The sequence below is a fragment of the Oppia nitens genome, unplaced genomic scaffold (assembly GCF_028296485.1).
Source record: "Oppia nitens isolate AA-2021 unplaced genomic scaffold, nextdenovo-longstitch-racon4-pilon3 scaffold17_pilon_pilon_pilon, whole genome shotgun sequence".
NCBI lineage: Eukaryota > Metazoa > Arthropoda > Arachnida > Sarcoptiformes > Oppiidae > Oppia > Oppia nitens.
In genome coordinates this window covers 952,912-970,519 of record NW_026533196.1, presented here as the reverse complement: position 1 = coordinate 970,519, position 17,608 = coordinate 952,912, and the positions used below count along the sequence as shown (strand labels likewise).

At 22.2% G+C, this 17,608-nt stretch overlaps 2 protein-coding genes across 3 annotated transcripts; both read left to right on the top strand.

Moving 5' to 3' along the window:
• Positions 1 to 172: 172 nt before the first annotated feature.
• On the top strand, positions 173 to 13,648 carry LOC128965345 (extracellular serine/threonine protein CG31145-like). Of its 2 annotated transcripts, XM_054312020.1 has the most exons (11): positions 173 to 210; positions 3,699 to 3,855; positions 3,991 to 4,172; positions 4,392 to 4,602; positions 6,586 to 6,710; positions 6,857 to 6,935; positions 10,220 to 10,312; positions 10,390 to 10,502; positions 10,646 to 10,776; positions 13,053 to 13,419; positions 13,488 to 13,648. In XM_054312020.1, the coding sequence occupies exons 2-11, from the start codon at positions 3,749 to 3,751 to the stop codon at positions 13,646 to 13,648; spliced, it is 1,569 nt and encodes a 522-aa protein (XP_054167995.1). In that variant the 5' UTR covers positions 173 to 210; positions 3,699 to 3,748. The 2 variants fall into 2 exon arrangements, with proteins under 2 accessions (XP_054167995.1, XP_054167994.1); XM_054312019.1 differs by lacking the exon at positions 173 to 210 and having other exon boundaries at positions 3,613 to 3,855.
• A 961-nt stretch (positions 13,649 to 14,609) lies between these two features.
• Positions 14,610 to 15,806, top strand: LOC128965509 (testis-specific serine/threonine-protein kinase 3-like). Its single transcript, XM_054312216.1, has one exon. The coding sequence runs from the start codon at positions 14,610 to 14,612 to the stop codon at positions 15,804 to 15,806; it is 1,197 nt and encodes a 398-aa protein (XP_054168191.1).
• The last annotated feature ends 1,802 nt before the right edge of the window (positions 15,807 to 17,608 follow it).

The following is a 17,608-nucleotide window of genomic DNA, read 5'->3' as shown; positions in this document are numbered from 1 at the left end:
ATTTTAGTATACAGGTTTTTAGTTAGATAAATTTTCTATAAATTAATTTTACAATTTTTTAAAATGTCATTATTATTTAATACAATATTGTAATAATGTAACTTTTAATTATTTTATGCACAAATATAATTTATAGTTATTTTTGAAATTTATAAAATAGTTATAATTTAAATACTTTTTGTTAATTGTTAATAACTACAACATTATGAGGTAAATATGATCTATATTTACTTTTTTATTATTTAACTTTATAAGTTAAGTTATAAGTATTGTACTTAAAATAATTTGAGATTTAGTTTTAATACATATTTTTTTAATAATTTGTGAATGTATTTGTATTGCCTAAAAATAACAAGATTATATAATTAAATAATAATTTAGTTTACAATTACCTAAATTAAATTTAAATATACCATGTTTAAATTTATAATTACTAATTGTTTAGTATATGTTATAATTATTAAATACTTAAATATATTAATTAGAATTTGTTATGATGACTGTAAATATTTAAACGTATTGTTTATGTTTTACACAAAAATATCAAATAAAAAATCTTAGGTTAAAAAATATAAATCGATTAGAAGTTAACAAAACTAGTAATAAGTTATAGTTTAAGTGTTTTGTATTGTGAAGACTGTGAAGAAGTTTGTCTCACAAAAAGAGATCAATTATGTAACCAATAGATACCTTATTGTATGACACTTTTGTCTCATTTCAAAAGGTATTAACTATCGTAAAAATTGCTTAAATGATAGCACACTTGAGGCTCTAGTAAATTATGGAAAAAATGAAAATTTATAGAAAGTTTCTAAAAAATTCCCACGCATTTTTGTAATACATTGCAATTATTAATAATAAATAAATATTATTATTCGTAATTTAATTTATTAATAATAATTTTATTCATATTAAATGCTAACAAAAGTAATACATTTTGTCAGAAATTTTTATAAATATTTCAATTTTTTGTTTTTACATTAATCTAAAAATATCATAATATAGATTAATTTTAATAATAATAATAATAATAATTAATTCTATGTATTGGGAATACCATTTGTATTATGATCTTTATTTTGGTGATTCAAAAGTATAATTTAATAACTAATATCTGAGAAATTTATTAGAAATTTATATTCTATTATCTCTAGACTCGAGTAAAATATTTTATTATTGTATCTCATAAACAGTTTATTACATAATTTTATAAGTTATTGTACTTTTGATTATCATTTAATAGTTTACCAATAGATGAACAATAGATATCATAATCTGTTTGTTTTCGGATATAAAATACCGGTATTTTGTGTTATTAAAAATATAAACACTAAAAATATAATAAAATAAACAATAAATTATTTAAATGTAATGATAAATATAAAGATAGAAAATATTATTTAAATAATTTCTACTAAAAATTTACATTTATAAGTACACTAGAGAAAAAAATATTTAGTGTTTTTTACTATGATATTACTAACAAGTAATATACAGTATATATATATATTTAAAATAGCATTTCTATTTTGTTTTGAATAAATTTTGTAGTATTTGTAAGCAAAACAAATAAATAACTTGTCAGTTGAGAAATATCACTGAAAAGCATACAATTTGATAGTATTATTAAAATTATATTTAATGATATTGTTATTATGATAATTAGGTAATATTAATTTATAAGTAAAAGTAAAATTTTAATGATGTGCATAAAATTGTAATTAAAAATAATATTTTATTATATATAACGAATTTTAATTTCTATATAAATAATTTCTATATTGATATAATTATTTAATATTATATAACAGAATTGTATTTATATTTTTAATACTAATAATATACAGTGTATACTACGGTTATTTAATAAATAAATAATTACTAAATAATTTCTGTTATTTCATAATTATACAATTGTTTCTAACTATATAAATTTAGTAACACTTGACAATTATTTCAATCTTACTTTACATATATCAAATTTTAAGACAAATAAGATTAGTATGTTAAATGTAATTTTACAATTTTACTAAGATTAGCTAATATGTTTTTTTTAAAATTAAATTGTACGATAAATATACAGTACTACTGTATTATACATTTTTTAAAAGGTTAACAATGCTATACTATATTATTCACATAACATTATTTTATTATTTAGAGAAGACTACATTAAATCTGTTTTAAGTAAACAGTAAACAGAGATAATTATAGCTAAAAGTTGTTTGACATATAAAAAGTATAACAAAAGTGTTTATCAAAACATTTAGAGAGCAGTGAGTGAATCCCACGCCAAACGTGACCACACGTAACACACGTTCATTGCTTTTAGTTTACTATTTTATATATCATACAAAAAGATAACTGAGTTATTCAATGTCTAAGTTTAGTTATACGATATATAACTTATACCTAAAATTTATTGCTAAAATTGGTCAACAAAATAGTATAAATTATTATTATTTTTAATGATTGTGTGTATATGTAGTTGTAATCAATTCAATAAATTAATATATAGTGAAAATTGCGGAAAATGTGTTAATGTTTTGGCAAAACTCTATATTCAATATTTAAGAGCATTTGGATCATTAAATAATTGATGAGAACAGACATGTCGTGTATATGAAGTAAAACTATAGTCAAACAAATGTGAGGTACAGTAGTGTAAGTGTTGAGACATACGGTATATAATGTGAAGTACTGTTGGAAAAGCAAGAGCTCGTTGTCTGACAGTCTCTGGAGTACTAACTCATAGGCAAAACCATTGCAATGAAAGAGACAGAATCGGTGAACATTACACACATATTACAGTATATTATACACAAACACATACACCTAGAGAGCTAACTGAGCTCAAGAATAGTTGTATACAAGTGTTATACAACACAAAGTGTGCGATCAAATGTGCACTTCGACTCTGACCTTAATATATATATATATAAGTTTGCTTTACATCGACTATGAAGTGAAGTCCAGAGTTTTGAGATAAAAGACAAACAGTTTTTTCTCATTTTACTTCAACTTATCATTTAATGTTTGCGCCAACCATTCAATTCAATGCTCTTTTCTGGCACTCATATCAAGTGTTTTATTACAACTATAACAACAACAACAACAACAGTCAGAAAACTTGAATTAACGTTTAAATCGATTTTATTATTTAGATATTTATTCTCATCGTTAATGTTATAAAACGGACACTAAATATAATCATTAAAATTATTATCAAAATATTTGGGCCAATCTCTTATCTTTTTTTAAGCGTTTGCTTTTTAAAAAAGCAAAATCATTACAACTTTGAAGTGAATCCTTACTGAAAGTACATATAATATCAATGTTGTCATTATTGTAATATTTTATACTAAAAAATTGATTTGTTATTACAATTCCAGTAAAATTCATATAATAGTTTGTCTATAAAATTAATAAAGATCTCAAAAAAATTTGTTTATATATTAGTGAAATATTTTTATTATAAATAATAAAAATGAAATCTTATTTATATATAATTTATAATAAGTTTTCTAACTGAAAGAGAAAAATAAAATATTAATATTTTTGTAATATTTTATCAAACTATGAAAAATTGCTGTCATATGAGTTTTGAAAACTTAAACGTGTATAAAAATATATCAATTAATCAAATGGTCAATTCAGCATTAATTAGTAGAAAAAGTGATATGAATTTATATTTGCAGTCATTTTGTCGATTTGGCCGCAAGTTTGAAGTTATACTAATTGTATAGACATGAGACTGAAGGAGCGGATCCTTGTTTTACTAATATGTATCACTTGTTGCCTCCTTTGTGTCTTCTTCGTGATCACTACTCGACTACAAGACCCCGACAGCTACAGGTTTGTTATCATTTAATCAATTAAAACTACTTTTTTCATATTTATATTATTGAATATATATAAATTATTATTATAATAATAATAATACTAAGATTTTTTGTTTTTTTAAATATAATAATCAAATAAAACAAATAGTCGTTTTATCGGAGGTGTAAATCTGAATAAATTGTCTGAAAGGGCAGCCCTTCCTCTATTAAATCAAATCCAGAAACGATTTTTATATAAACATATGTCTCAAGAGTTGGAACCAAACCAGAAACCACTTGAAGGACAACTCAATACTAATCCATTGAACACAACGCAAGTCTCTGCCAAATGTAAGTTAAGTTTGATATAAAAACAAAAAACCAAAATTGATTATGTCTTTAATTACTTAAATTACTTGAATTTGTATAATTACTATTATAATTATAACTTTACATCATTATATACATCATTATATATATATATATATATTTGATTTAATTTGTATACATAAAAAACTTATGACTATATGAAAGAAAATATATTAATTTTAGTATTTTTTGTATTACTAGACAAATATTCGGAAATAGATAGTGAAAAGTCAACAAATAATATAATTATTAAAAAAGACTTCAATAATAACCGATTGGAAAGCAATGCCTACAACCATATTGACGAAGACTTTACCGATTTATTACATATCATTGCATTGCAAACGAGATCTGATGAAAACAGCAAAGAAGAGTATCCGATGTTAGCGGAGGTGTTGGGGATAATACCTGAGTTAGTAATCATTGATATTATTTTGTTTATATTTTTCAATAATCTTTTCAATTTCTTATCATTAATTTATCATTTAATTCGCTATTGACGTAATACAGTAAAATTAATATTCAAATTCAATATTGCATTTAAATTTTAATATAAAAATATAACAAAATAACTTATTTATACTTTTATTTTATTAGCAATTTTTTATTATTATAGCATAAACTAACTATATTGCAAAATTTAAAGCTATTTAAAAAATTAGTATAATTTTCTTAAAATAACTTATTATTTAAATAGTTAATATTAGTTTTATAGACATTATAAAAATAATATTGAATATATTTATTGTAATGTATATTATCTACTGTATATACTGTATATAGTATATGAGTCCTATTTTATTTCTTAAACTTTCACACACTTTGTTGTCAATTAAATATGACATTATTTTTTTAAATAATAATAATTGGTCTCATCATAATTGTCAGTCTCATATGTTAATGTTTATTGCAAATTGTTTTATGTTATAATAATTGAAATTAACATATTTTATAAATTATATAATGGATATGAATTAAATAATTTTAAATTAATATTAATATTATAAATAAATAATTATTGAGAAAAACTAAAATAATTATAGTTAATATATAATATAATGTAGAAAATAGCATACATAGTATAGTAATTGCAATTTTAAAGATGTTTTTTTGATGATATGCTTTAAATGATTATTTATAATTGAAATACTAAATCATAAACTGTGTGACTCTTATATGCTTTTATTATAATAGATGTATAACTATATACTTTGTGTAAAATTGTTTTTCTTTAACAACGTTTCAGTTTCTTATCTAAAATGTGATAAATTGAGACAAAATTGGCTCAAAATCATGAAACTATAAATAAATATATTTAGTTATTGAAATTGTTTTGAGTTTTTTTATACAGTCTTTATATCATTAGATTGTAATCATATTTGCATGAAATCTTTAAATACATTTAATAATTATACCCGTATTTGATAATTATAACATTGTAAATAAAGTAAAAATTATTCAATTAAGATTATAAGCTATTGAATATTAATTTATATTATTAGCATAATTAATAATATTCATATAGTAATACATTTGTAAAGATAATGTTTTTAAGTATTAGATAATTCATGTATTAAACTAAATAATTATTATATAAATCAAATTTAATTTAATTGTTTTACGAACTCTATATAAAGAAAAATTAAATCAAATTTTAAAATACGATATATATATATATATAACGAAAAAAAGAAAGAAAATCAATTTATGCTTTGTTTCCACCGTTTTTACATTGAATACATTGACGGGGTTTTGAGAACCCTAACTATGTTTCTCTGTAGCTATACATTGGTTATAGTATTGCGTATAACACTCAATGACAGTCGATAGTGTAATGTAGTACTAATCAGTGTTGGCAGAGACAAAATGTTTGTATAATACAAAGCGTAATATACAGTATAATAYAATGTAAAATACATGACCAATTTGGTTTACAAAAAAAATTAGCGCCGCCTAGTGCTAAAAGCATTGATATAAGCAAAGTAAATCATATTTTATAATAAATATAGATTTAATATTATTATATTTTTATTTAATTTCATTTTTTATTTTAAATTATTTGATTATTATAACTTAGAAATAGCGATTATAATAATAATGCATTTTTTAGAAATTATATTTTTACTAAATATTTTAAAATAATTTTTAACATAATATACAGTATTTAAAATTTTTAAAGTTAATGTTATTATTATTAACATCTCATGAAAACTACCATATGGTTAGTGACCATACCGTCCGCCTTTTGATTCCGGGTTGTCGTATACGAAGGCCGACACTTAGCCTCTCGATCACCGAAACCACATTGAAAGAGAAAGAGAGAGAGAGAGAGAGAGAGAGAGAGAGARATATATATATATAAAGTATAAAAATATAATTTGATTTGTATTGATAGGACAAACCTGAGTTCATGGGAAGTGTTTCATTTGTCTGTACTTCAGAACGAACTTTACTCTGAAATGGACGCAAACATCAAATCAATTTTGAATGACATGTCTTCGCTACCAATTATTCACATAAGTATTATATTATTTAATTTAATAAATTATTATTATTATTATTATTATTATTATTATTATTATTATTATACAAATCTATAAATAATTAATATTTATTAAAACATTAAAGTTTTATTTAATTAATTAATATATTTATTGTGATTAAAGCCCAGAAAGACGGAGGAACTCAACTAAAATTGATTATTGATTATATAAACGGAGGACAGGCTTTGTTTAAACCCATGAGGTATTTAATATAGTATTATATATACTTTTATTAATATATTTTTTATAACAGTGAATATCATTTTTATTACTTTATATGACATAAAGTAAGCGATTTTATAAAAATAGATAATTCTATGTTCTAAATGTAAACATAAATCCAATACAAAATATGTGATTTTATTATTTATTATAAAAGTATATTAAATTATATATATTTTTTCATTATAGAAAACTATCTCATATATTTTTAAAATTATTTTATAACAAAAAAATAATACTAAATTTTATCAACGATTTTTATTTTTCATTTTGAGGATTTAATAGAAAAAAGTTTAATTAAATTCTAAACTATTACTATGAAATTTTTAATAAATAGCAATTTAGAAAATATTTTTATATTTTATATTAAATTTATATAAATTTCATAAATTGATTAATCTTCAATTATTTTAGTTAAAAAACTATAAACGAAATTCAAATTATTACTAAAATAAATGTATTTTACTTATTAATGAATAATAGTAGACTACTTGAAAGTAATAAATAATTTACAAATTTGCTTATTTAAAAATTGAGAGCACTATAAAAACAAATGTTTGTAGAAATATATAGTATTTTGTATGTTTTGAAATTTATATGAGATTTTATTTTTAATTATTTACTAACAAAATAAGTCGTTTATAATTGTTTTGTCTGTAATACTAGACGAGACTATTGTCGATAAGTAAACATTTAATAGCTATTGATTTTGATATATACTGTACTTGTAGTATATGTTTTCAAACTTTACACAATGTCTAAAGTATAGTAATAATTGTACAGTACGTGTAATTTTTATTAATGATATTTTGTTAAATAATATAACAAAAATTAATGGTAATTGTATAATGAAAACATTATTGTGCACATCATTGCATTACTTAATGATCTTATATACTGTATATTATTCTATAACAAGATCATTTTATTAAATTTAAAACTAATATTTAAGCAATAAATTATTTAATGTTTTTTATTTTTTATTTACATTTACAAAATTAATAGATTGTTACTAAAGATTTTATATTATAACTCTTACTATTTTGTAATTAAATATTAGTAAATAATTTTTAGATTAGAAATTAAATTTAAGAGACCATGCTTATTTAATAGACTACTTTTGAATTGAACAATATGCAATTATCAATGGAATTAACAAAAATATTAATCGCTATTAAAAATAAGTAAAATATTAAACTTAAAAATCAAACACACTTTTAATACGATAAATATTTAGTTTATGTTTATACTGTATTTTATATGATGTAACTATAATAGTAGTAAACTTATAAACCTAAACTATTACTGTATAAAAATCAATAAATGTTATTTTCAATATAAACTTTATAAATATTACTTTTATTGATATCTTTAAAGTTGATTTCACATATTATAATAAAATTGTAAGTTTAACTTACTTTTACATCAATGATGAAAATACTAACAATGAGTACCGAAACACTACTCAACTAATCAACACCAGATAAGTGTTGATATTAAGTGATTTAAAATGTAAGTTAAACTTAAAGTATAATTTTATTATAAATATTTTATTTCAATATAATTTATTGTAATTCACATTAAACTCTAAAAAAGTGTTGACCAAAACATTTGCAAACTATTGCAAACAATTTTGTTGCATTTTCAAAAAAAACTTGAAAAGTTTTGTTTACTGAAATCTATAATGGCTTTTTTAGTGTGTGTGTGTGTGTGTGTGTGTGTGTGTGTGTGTGTGTGTGTGTGTGTGTGTGTGTGTGTGTGTGTGTGTGTGTGTGTAGCAATTTTTTGCGAATTTTTAAATTCTGACTTCAGATTCGGTTAGAGAACTACTAATAATGTATTGAAAGTTGCATTAAAATTTTGATATCTCTTCGGGAACATAGACAAAATGGCGGCCAAAGTAAAAAAAATTTAAGAAATTTTTTATAAGTATAGATTTGAATAAAGCATCAAAAACAAGCATAAGAAATATGCATTAAAATTTTGATATCTTCGGGAACGTAGAGAAAATGGCGGCCAAAGTAAAAAATTTAGTTGAAAATTTTAACGTTTAGAATTATATAGAGCATCAAAAATATTATATAATAAATCAGCATTATTTTTTATTTTTTCAAAAATTGGCGGCAAAAGTATACAAAATTTTAGGTAATTTTTAACGTTTAGAATTGTATAGAGCATCAAAAATAATTTATAATAGATCAAGATTAATTTATTATTTAAAAGTAAGATTATTGTTGTTTATTTTGTCATTGTGAATCATTTGATACCTCACATGACTATAGTTAAGTATATTTTATCATACTGAGTCAATTGATTCCCCATTTGACTATAGTTGTTTATTTTGTTATACTGAGTCATTTGATACTCTACATGACTATAGTTGAGTTTATTTTGTTATACTGAGTCATTTGATACTCTACATGACTTTAGTTGAGTATATTTTGTCGTTATCATATTATATGTATTATACTATATAGCCGCTATAATTATACTAATGGTTTTCTATGATATTCAAGTTTTTTTTCTGAAAATGCTTTCTAGCATTCTTAACTGGTTTTTATTGTTAATTATAAATACTAACAAACATTTATCATTTGTCATGTATTTTGGTATTACTTTTTTTTTGTATAACGACTGCTATTATATTATATAAAGTATAATATAAAGAAATAAAATGCTGTTTTAATTGAATTTATCGTATAAAACAAATTTCTTTTAGTTTAAGTGCTAAAATAATTATATCACATTATTGAATTTTATTTCAATTTCACTAAACAATATCTACTTTAATATAAAAATCACATAACAATGTATATTGTTATCAAATTTATAAATATTTAAAAGAAAGTCTATAAGAAATAATAATTATAAGTTATTTAATTTTGAAAAATTTTCTATATTTCTGTTAACTATATTTAATTAAATGAATTTCTAAAGTTTCACTCTTAGTACAACATTGCTATGAATGATGTTAATTTTTAAATGAAAAAGTTATTATTGATAAACTTAATTTTTATCACTGCTTTATACTAAATAATTAGAAAACTAAGTCTTAGTTAAATTATACTTTGTTTTGCTATAACCTTAAAACTATTTATTTTATAGTAATATAATTGATTATGTGATAGAATTTAATTCAATAGACTATTAATGCTTTGTGTAATTAAATTTAATTGAAATGTGTTTAACACGATTTGAATTAATCAATGAATTGAAAGTAACAATAATGAATAAATGAAATTAATTGTTAATTTGATTAAATAGGTTTCCCAGAGATCGAGAGACAGATCCAAATCACTTTTATTTTACTGATTACGAGCGACACAATAGTGAGATCGCATCCTTTCATTTGGATCGGTTTGTGTCTCATATTTTTGTTCAAATAGTTTGATATACAATACTAAATGACTTTTTATTGTTTGCCAAATGCATAGAATTCTTGGATTCAGACGGTCTCCACCAGTAATTGGAAGAGTTCTTAATATGAGTTCAGAGATCTATGATTTGGCTGATGAAGAACTACTCAAAACATTCTTTATATCTCCTGGTATGACATTATTTCTTATTATTTCATTTGTTTAAATTATATATATATTTATAATAAATTTTATCATAAATTTTATCATAAATTTATATATCAATTCAGTCAATTATTACAGTTAATTAATGTAAATATATTACATATCATAGCCAACAATCTCTGCTTTCATGGAAAATGTAGTTATTATTGCGATACCGCACATGCATTATGTGGTAATCCCGACCTATTAGAGGGCAGTTTTGCCGCATTTTTGCCATCAAAAGAATTGGCTCCAAGAAAAGTATACAAATCTTTTAAATCATATAATTTTTAATTTTATTTTTATATTTTTTTTAATGTTATTTCATGTAATTTATAACTTTACTATAGTTGTAAAAATCAGTCTGAAATTGCGTGATATTGATTAAACATTGATCTTATAGGTTGTCCTTTTAGAAAATGGCTTTTACTCCTAGTTTTTAAAATTAATACAGATTAAGCCAAATAATATATATACAGTATATCATTGTTATATATATACCGTATATTAGTAAAGTATTGATTATCATTTTAGACAATTATTTGTCACCAAAAATGACAAAAAAAACTCAATTCCCGATATAAAAAATACAATAAATTCATCAATATTGTATAAAAAGAGTCATCAATTTCATTGTTTTTATAGTCATTTAAACGATTTTTAAAAAATAAAATATGTGAATTGGTAATTACTAACTAAGTGATAGTTTAGAAAATAATTATTTTAAATTATGTTTGTGTAATATTCAATATATACTGTATATAAATATATTTATTAAATAATTTATAAACATTCTAAGATATAAATGACAAATACAAATATAAATTGTATAATTTATTTATGTATAATATTTAATAAATTGATAAGTACTGTATTGTACTGAGACAATGTTGACTCTTGTTTATACAATTTTGATATTTGATATTTAATTTAGATATTTAGGTATTTATGTTTCAAATTAATTTTAAGCAAAATTAAAATTCTTCTGTACTCAGAATCAATAGTATATGAACTAAAACATTGAAGAAACCATTTTTTTAATTGTTTATATAAAAAATATTTTCGTGCTATTATTTATAATATTGATTTACCAAAAAATATATATTGATTTATCAAAATTGATTTACGAGTGTTTTGTAAAAATGAAAATATTGAGTATTAAAAGAGAAAAACCAATTTTTAACATATGGTTTTGAAAGCTATTTTATGGTCAAATAAAACCAGTTGAGAATGCTAAAAAGCATTGTCAGAAACAAACTTTAATAGCGTAAATAGATTAATAATAAAATACCCCACTTATGCAGTACTAAAATTAAATAATCCGTATAAATCATTATATTAAAAATATTTATTAATTAGTATTTGTTATATTATTATTACCAAAATATTCACTACTGGTAAACCTTAGTATGTATGACATATATGATGTATATTATACACTAAATATGTATTTTAAAAATGAGATCATATCTAAAAAAATTAGTTTTTACCCATATTTGTAAAAATATGTATGTATCATAACTATAGTTATGCATCTTCGGGAGTTTAAATTGCCAAAATCGGTCGGGAAATCGGGAGTAAAAAATGGCAAAATCGGGATATAAATCGGGAAATTAAATTTAGTTTTTTTCTTATAGTACCATAGTTTATATATCATAAAATCGATTATATTTGTTAAAAATAATTTATTTTCAGTTTTTAATTGATTGATTATAATAATGCATTTAGTTTTAGTTTATAAACTACAACTTGTTTTATGCATTGTAAAAAATATATTAATTTAGTACAGTATTACAGAACATATGTTTACAATACATACAAAACTACAATTTTTATATCAAAATATTGTTTAAAGTGTGTTTTCTAATACATATCATCCCATTCATTGATATTGAGTTAATATTGTATTAGATGTGCCGCTAATATTGTATTCAATATATATTTAAGAGTTATTTCAATCAATATTTATCGAATTTCGGGAAAAACACACTTAAATACTGTTTTTCGGTGTTTTTCGGGATTTTTTCAAAAAACACCAAAAATCGGGGAAATCGGGAAAAACAATAGACGTTAATTTCATTTAAAATATTGCCATATTTATATAAATATTAAATTCCCGACGATTTTATAAATAATAATGTTTCGGGAATTCCCGAAGATGCATAAGTCTAATTATAACAGACAATCATATTCTACATATTTTTGTTTCTATCACTCCAAAGTCAAAAATTCAAAATTGCACTTTTTTATACTTTGGCCGCCATTTTGTCCATGTTATTGAGGATAGGACATTTTTAATGCTGATCCCATATACTTTATTTTTGATGTTATAACCGAATCTGAATTTCAAAATTCATCAATTGAAATGCGACAGACACACAGACACATAAATTCCAGAAAACAAAGCTTTTTAAAAGTTTGTTTTAATATAATACATTGCTTTTGTTATTTTTTTGCTAAAAAAGAGTAATACTATTGATGAAAAAGTTTGTTTCATTATATATATATTTATTTATTTTTAAATCTAAATAAATAAGATATGGAGACATCCGTATAGACGATCGTATCATAAGAGAAGAAAAGCTATTTGGGAAACAGATCCGACATATTGTGATAAAGTGGTGAAAAAGACTGCGCCTTACGACTCAGGAAGAAGACTGTTAGACATTATAGATATGGCAATACTTGACTTCTTTATCGGAAATATGGATCGACATCATTATGAAACGTTCAAACACTTCGGCAATAATACATTTCCGTTGCATTTGGATCACGGAAGGGGTTTCGGTCAGCCCTATCACGACGAACTGTCCATTTTAGCCCCATTAACACAATGCTGTGTCATTAGACAATTAACTTTGAAAAGAGTGTTGAGTTTTACACAAACAAATCAAAGCTTAAGCAGTAATTACTTACAAATAACTAAAATTTTATTTTATTTAAAACAAATTATATATGTTTTTATATAACAGGATTGATGAGAGATTCACTATCGGCAGATCCCGTGAATCCCGTGTTAAGTGAGCCTAATTTGGTTGCCTTAGACCGTAGGGTGAAAATCATATTACAGTCGATTCGTGATTGCATTTCTCAAAGACCATCGGAAGAAGTCATTGTTTTCGATGAGTTTTAATCACTCTTTGAATCAATTATTTTGATACCAAATTGTTGTAATTATTATTGCAGTAAAGCTATCAAATTGAGTTCCTATACTATTGTTATCAATAAAAAATAGTATTTTGAATTTTTTTTTATTGCCATTTTAACAAATATGTTTAAATTTTAATATTGAAATAATTTATTTATTACTATCATAATTATTTTGTTGTTTAATCATTTTAAACTTGTTGTTTTTTAACTACAATTTTTAATATATATATATATGCATTTAAACACATATTGTTTAATAAAAAACAAAAAATATTATATATTTATTACCGATAATATTAAAGAATATTCAATGCTTTAAAAAGTCTGATTGCTTAAAAAGCATACAAAGCTATTAAAACTATTTAATTAATTGTATTTAATTTTGAATTAAAATAAAAATTAACAAATATACTGATTTTAATTTTGCAACTTATTATTTCAACTTATACTTATTTGACTTACAAACAATTATGTGGTTTTACTTAATAATACATTTACTGGTAATTATAATTACATCCAAAATACTAAATACTGTATTTACAAATGAGTTATTTGTAATTAAATCTATAATCTACTAAAACATTACATACGATATGTTTCTACTGAATTTGTTTTTATCTGTGATTGAATTTATTTTCTAATTAAAACTATATATAATTTTATGTTAAAGTATTCCTTAAGGGTTTAAATACTATTGAATCAATGATTAAATTCATTGCTTTTATGCTTTCAAAACATTGATTTTGTTAGTTATTTACTGTATATACAGTACAGTACAGTACTGTAAGGTATAATAAAATTTCTTTCTTATATCATAAAATTATTGTCTTTCAATAATAACTAATTAACGCGAGTTTATATTTAAAATTATTTTTATTCAAATTTATAAGATAATCTCTGGCTATTTTTTACAAATTAATAATATATTTGATTTATGTTTAAAAATGAAATCTTTTTGGATGTATTTATGCTGTTGTTGTTTCTGTAATTGTTGTAAAGTTAAACAGAAAGATGGGCCAAAAGATGATAAAAATAAAATTTGCGATGAATTGAGAGATAAAAAAGTTAAAAATGTAATAATTGATGAAAATTCAGATAAATTGAGTAAAATTGTCAGTAATTATGATGTATTGGATGAGGAAAGTGATCAAAAGTTACTGATTGATGAGGAAAGGTTAGCTCAAGAATTGGACAAATCATTGATAGGTGGGAACAATACTTATGGCAATTCAGTTAAACGACACAATAGTTTATTGACTGAAAACAGTGATTTGCATTTATTAGACACCAATTCAAGTGATTTCGTTGCTCTCCAACTATTTATGGGTTTAAGAAAGCATAAAGTGATTGAATCGATCGGTTTTGGTAATTATGGACAACTGTTTAAAGCATTCAATGAAGTCAAGCAAAGAGATGTAGCCATTAAAGTGATTGATATTAAAACAGTTGGCGACAAGTATTCAATTAAGTTTATGCCCCGAGAGGTCAATATTATTCGTAAACTCAATCACAAGAATATCGTTAAGACATACGAAATGATGAGAACTAATGACAAGATTTATATAATTACGGAGTTGTTGTCAAAAGGATCGATAGCTGAATGGCTAGAAAATAACGGTTCATTCAGTGAATACATGGCTTGGCTTATGTTTAGACCGATTCTTGAGGCACTCGACTATATGCACAGTCAGAAGATAGCGCACAGAGACCTCAAAGTCAACAACATTTTGTTGACAGAAAACTTGAACCCAAAACTATGTGATTACAACTACGCTCTGATTGTTGACCAAATAAGACCCAGAAGTCAGACCTATACGACTACTTTCTTTTATTTAGCGCCAGAAATATTTCAATATTTGCCTTACAGTCCATTTATAGCCGATATCTGGAGTTTAGGTGTTTGTCTATATGTTATGATTACCAATAGAGTGCCCTTTGATATAGACGAAGACTCTGATGTTTTAGACAACCAATTGACCGCACAATGGAGTTATTGGTCAGAGATTAGACATAATCTTTCGCCACCACTCAGACAAATGATTGCTTATCTTTTAGATCCCGATGTTGACAGACGACCCATAACTCTGGATATATTTAAACATAAATGGATTGTCAATAATCCAGAGTTTTATAATATTTAACAGATTTAATAAACTATTTATTATATATTACTAATTAATATTATAAATTATAAAAATATTTTTATTTAAAATTTAGCATAATTAATTGATAATTTAATAAGTTTTTTAACATTTTATTACTTTATAACTGTACAAATGTAAACTCTAATTAGACATTTAATCAATAAAACTAAACATTTATACTGTATATGATAAATGTTTTATTAGTTTTAAGTAATTGACATCAAAATAATTAGATAGAGTACTGCAATTAAGACAACAAATATTAAAATGTGAAATTATGGAAAATTAGTAACTAAGTTACAAAAATTTCGAATTTTTCGAATCATATTAATATTTTAATAACCAAAAAATGTTAAAATTTATTTTAAATTAATATTTTTTTACTCATAAAACTTTTTTTTAATAAACTAGTTTTATCTTTATATAATTAGTTTATATACCAATAAATTATATTTTTGTTTTCTATACATAAAATAATCATAATTTTATTTTCTCATTCTTTTTTATTTCATTTATTTTTTCCTTAATATTTATATAAAATAACTTACATTAAACACAAAAGTTCTAAATTGCATTAAATAACATAAATTAGAAATCAATCTTTTTTAAAAATATGCTAATTTTTGAAAATATTAATTTCTATCTAAAATATTATTAGATCTTGAGATAAACTATTTTTTATATAAACAATACTAATACTAATGATGAGCTACAAAATTGTTAGTAACAAAATAGTAATGGTATACAGTATTACAGAATAATATACAGTATAAGATCACCACTGATTCATAAGTATAGTGATACTATAAAGTACAGTACATTATAGTATTAAATTATATTGTTTACTGTATTTTTCTAGACTTGTTGGCACTTTTATTAAAGTGAAGGTCTTATTTTTGTATATATACAACACTAATATGATTATTATCATTAAATATATAAAAAATGTTTAATAAAAATAAGATTATAGTGACTGACAATAATGACTATTTTGCATATACTTCGGGCAACTTTCCAAAGGAGAAAAGTTTCTAAATAAAATTCCTCCAATTTATCCGCAAAATTAAGAAAATTAAGTAATTTATTTTCTGTCTACCCGTTAGAGAGAAACATATATTACACTCAAAAAGTAAAAAAATAGAAATTTTATGTAAAATATTTTATAAAAATAATTCTAATTTTTTTAAATCAACCAATATTGCTATTTTTAAATTAAATTTTTATATTTAACACATGTATTTTAACCATTATGATAAAATTTTAGGTTAAAAAGTAGGTTAAATTTTATGTCTGATCTCAATAAATAGTATGATATGAAAATAAATTCCTTGGGAATATAGAATTTGTTGTAAATAAAATAAGGAATGGATTTACAACCAACTCTACATATACTGTATGTAATTTATTCCTGTATAGTATACAGTGTATACTGTACTACTATTATACCATACAAGTAATTGTTGACAACTTTTGGTGATTTTAATTAAATTTCAATTTTAAAAAATCGGGTCAATTCGTTTTCAACAAATAAGATTTTTTTACGAATACTATTTTATTAAAATAACACTTTTTTAAATAAATATTTTTAATTCAAAATAAACTAATCTTAATAATCGCACGACTGTTATCAGTGATATTTATTGAAATAAACATTTATTGACAACAATTGCGAATAACATAGATTTATGTAAAGAATATACAGTACAGGAAATCTCACAATAATTGCTTAATATCTCATGTATTTATTTATACACATCTTATGATCACTAAAATGATAACATTAGTTAACCTCACTTTTT

Coding starts and splice junctions, on each gene's coding strand:
- LOC128965509 (XM_054312216.1), top strand. CDS start 14,610: ATGAAATCTTTTTGGATGTATTTATGCTGTTGTTGTTTCTGTAATTGT.
- LOC128965345 (XM_054312020.1), top strand. CDS start 3,749: ATGAGACTGAAGGAGCGGATCCTTGTTTTACTAATATGTATCACTTGT. Junction 4,173..4,391: donor AACGCAAGTCTCTGCCAAAT/GTAAGTTAAGTT, acceptor TTGTATTACTAG/ACAAATATTCGGAAATAGAT. Junction 13,420..13,487: donor AACAAATCAAAGCTTAAGCA/GTAATTACTTAC, acceptor TTTATATAACAG/GATTGATGAGAGATTCACTA.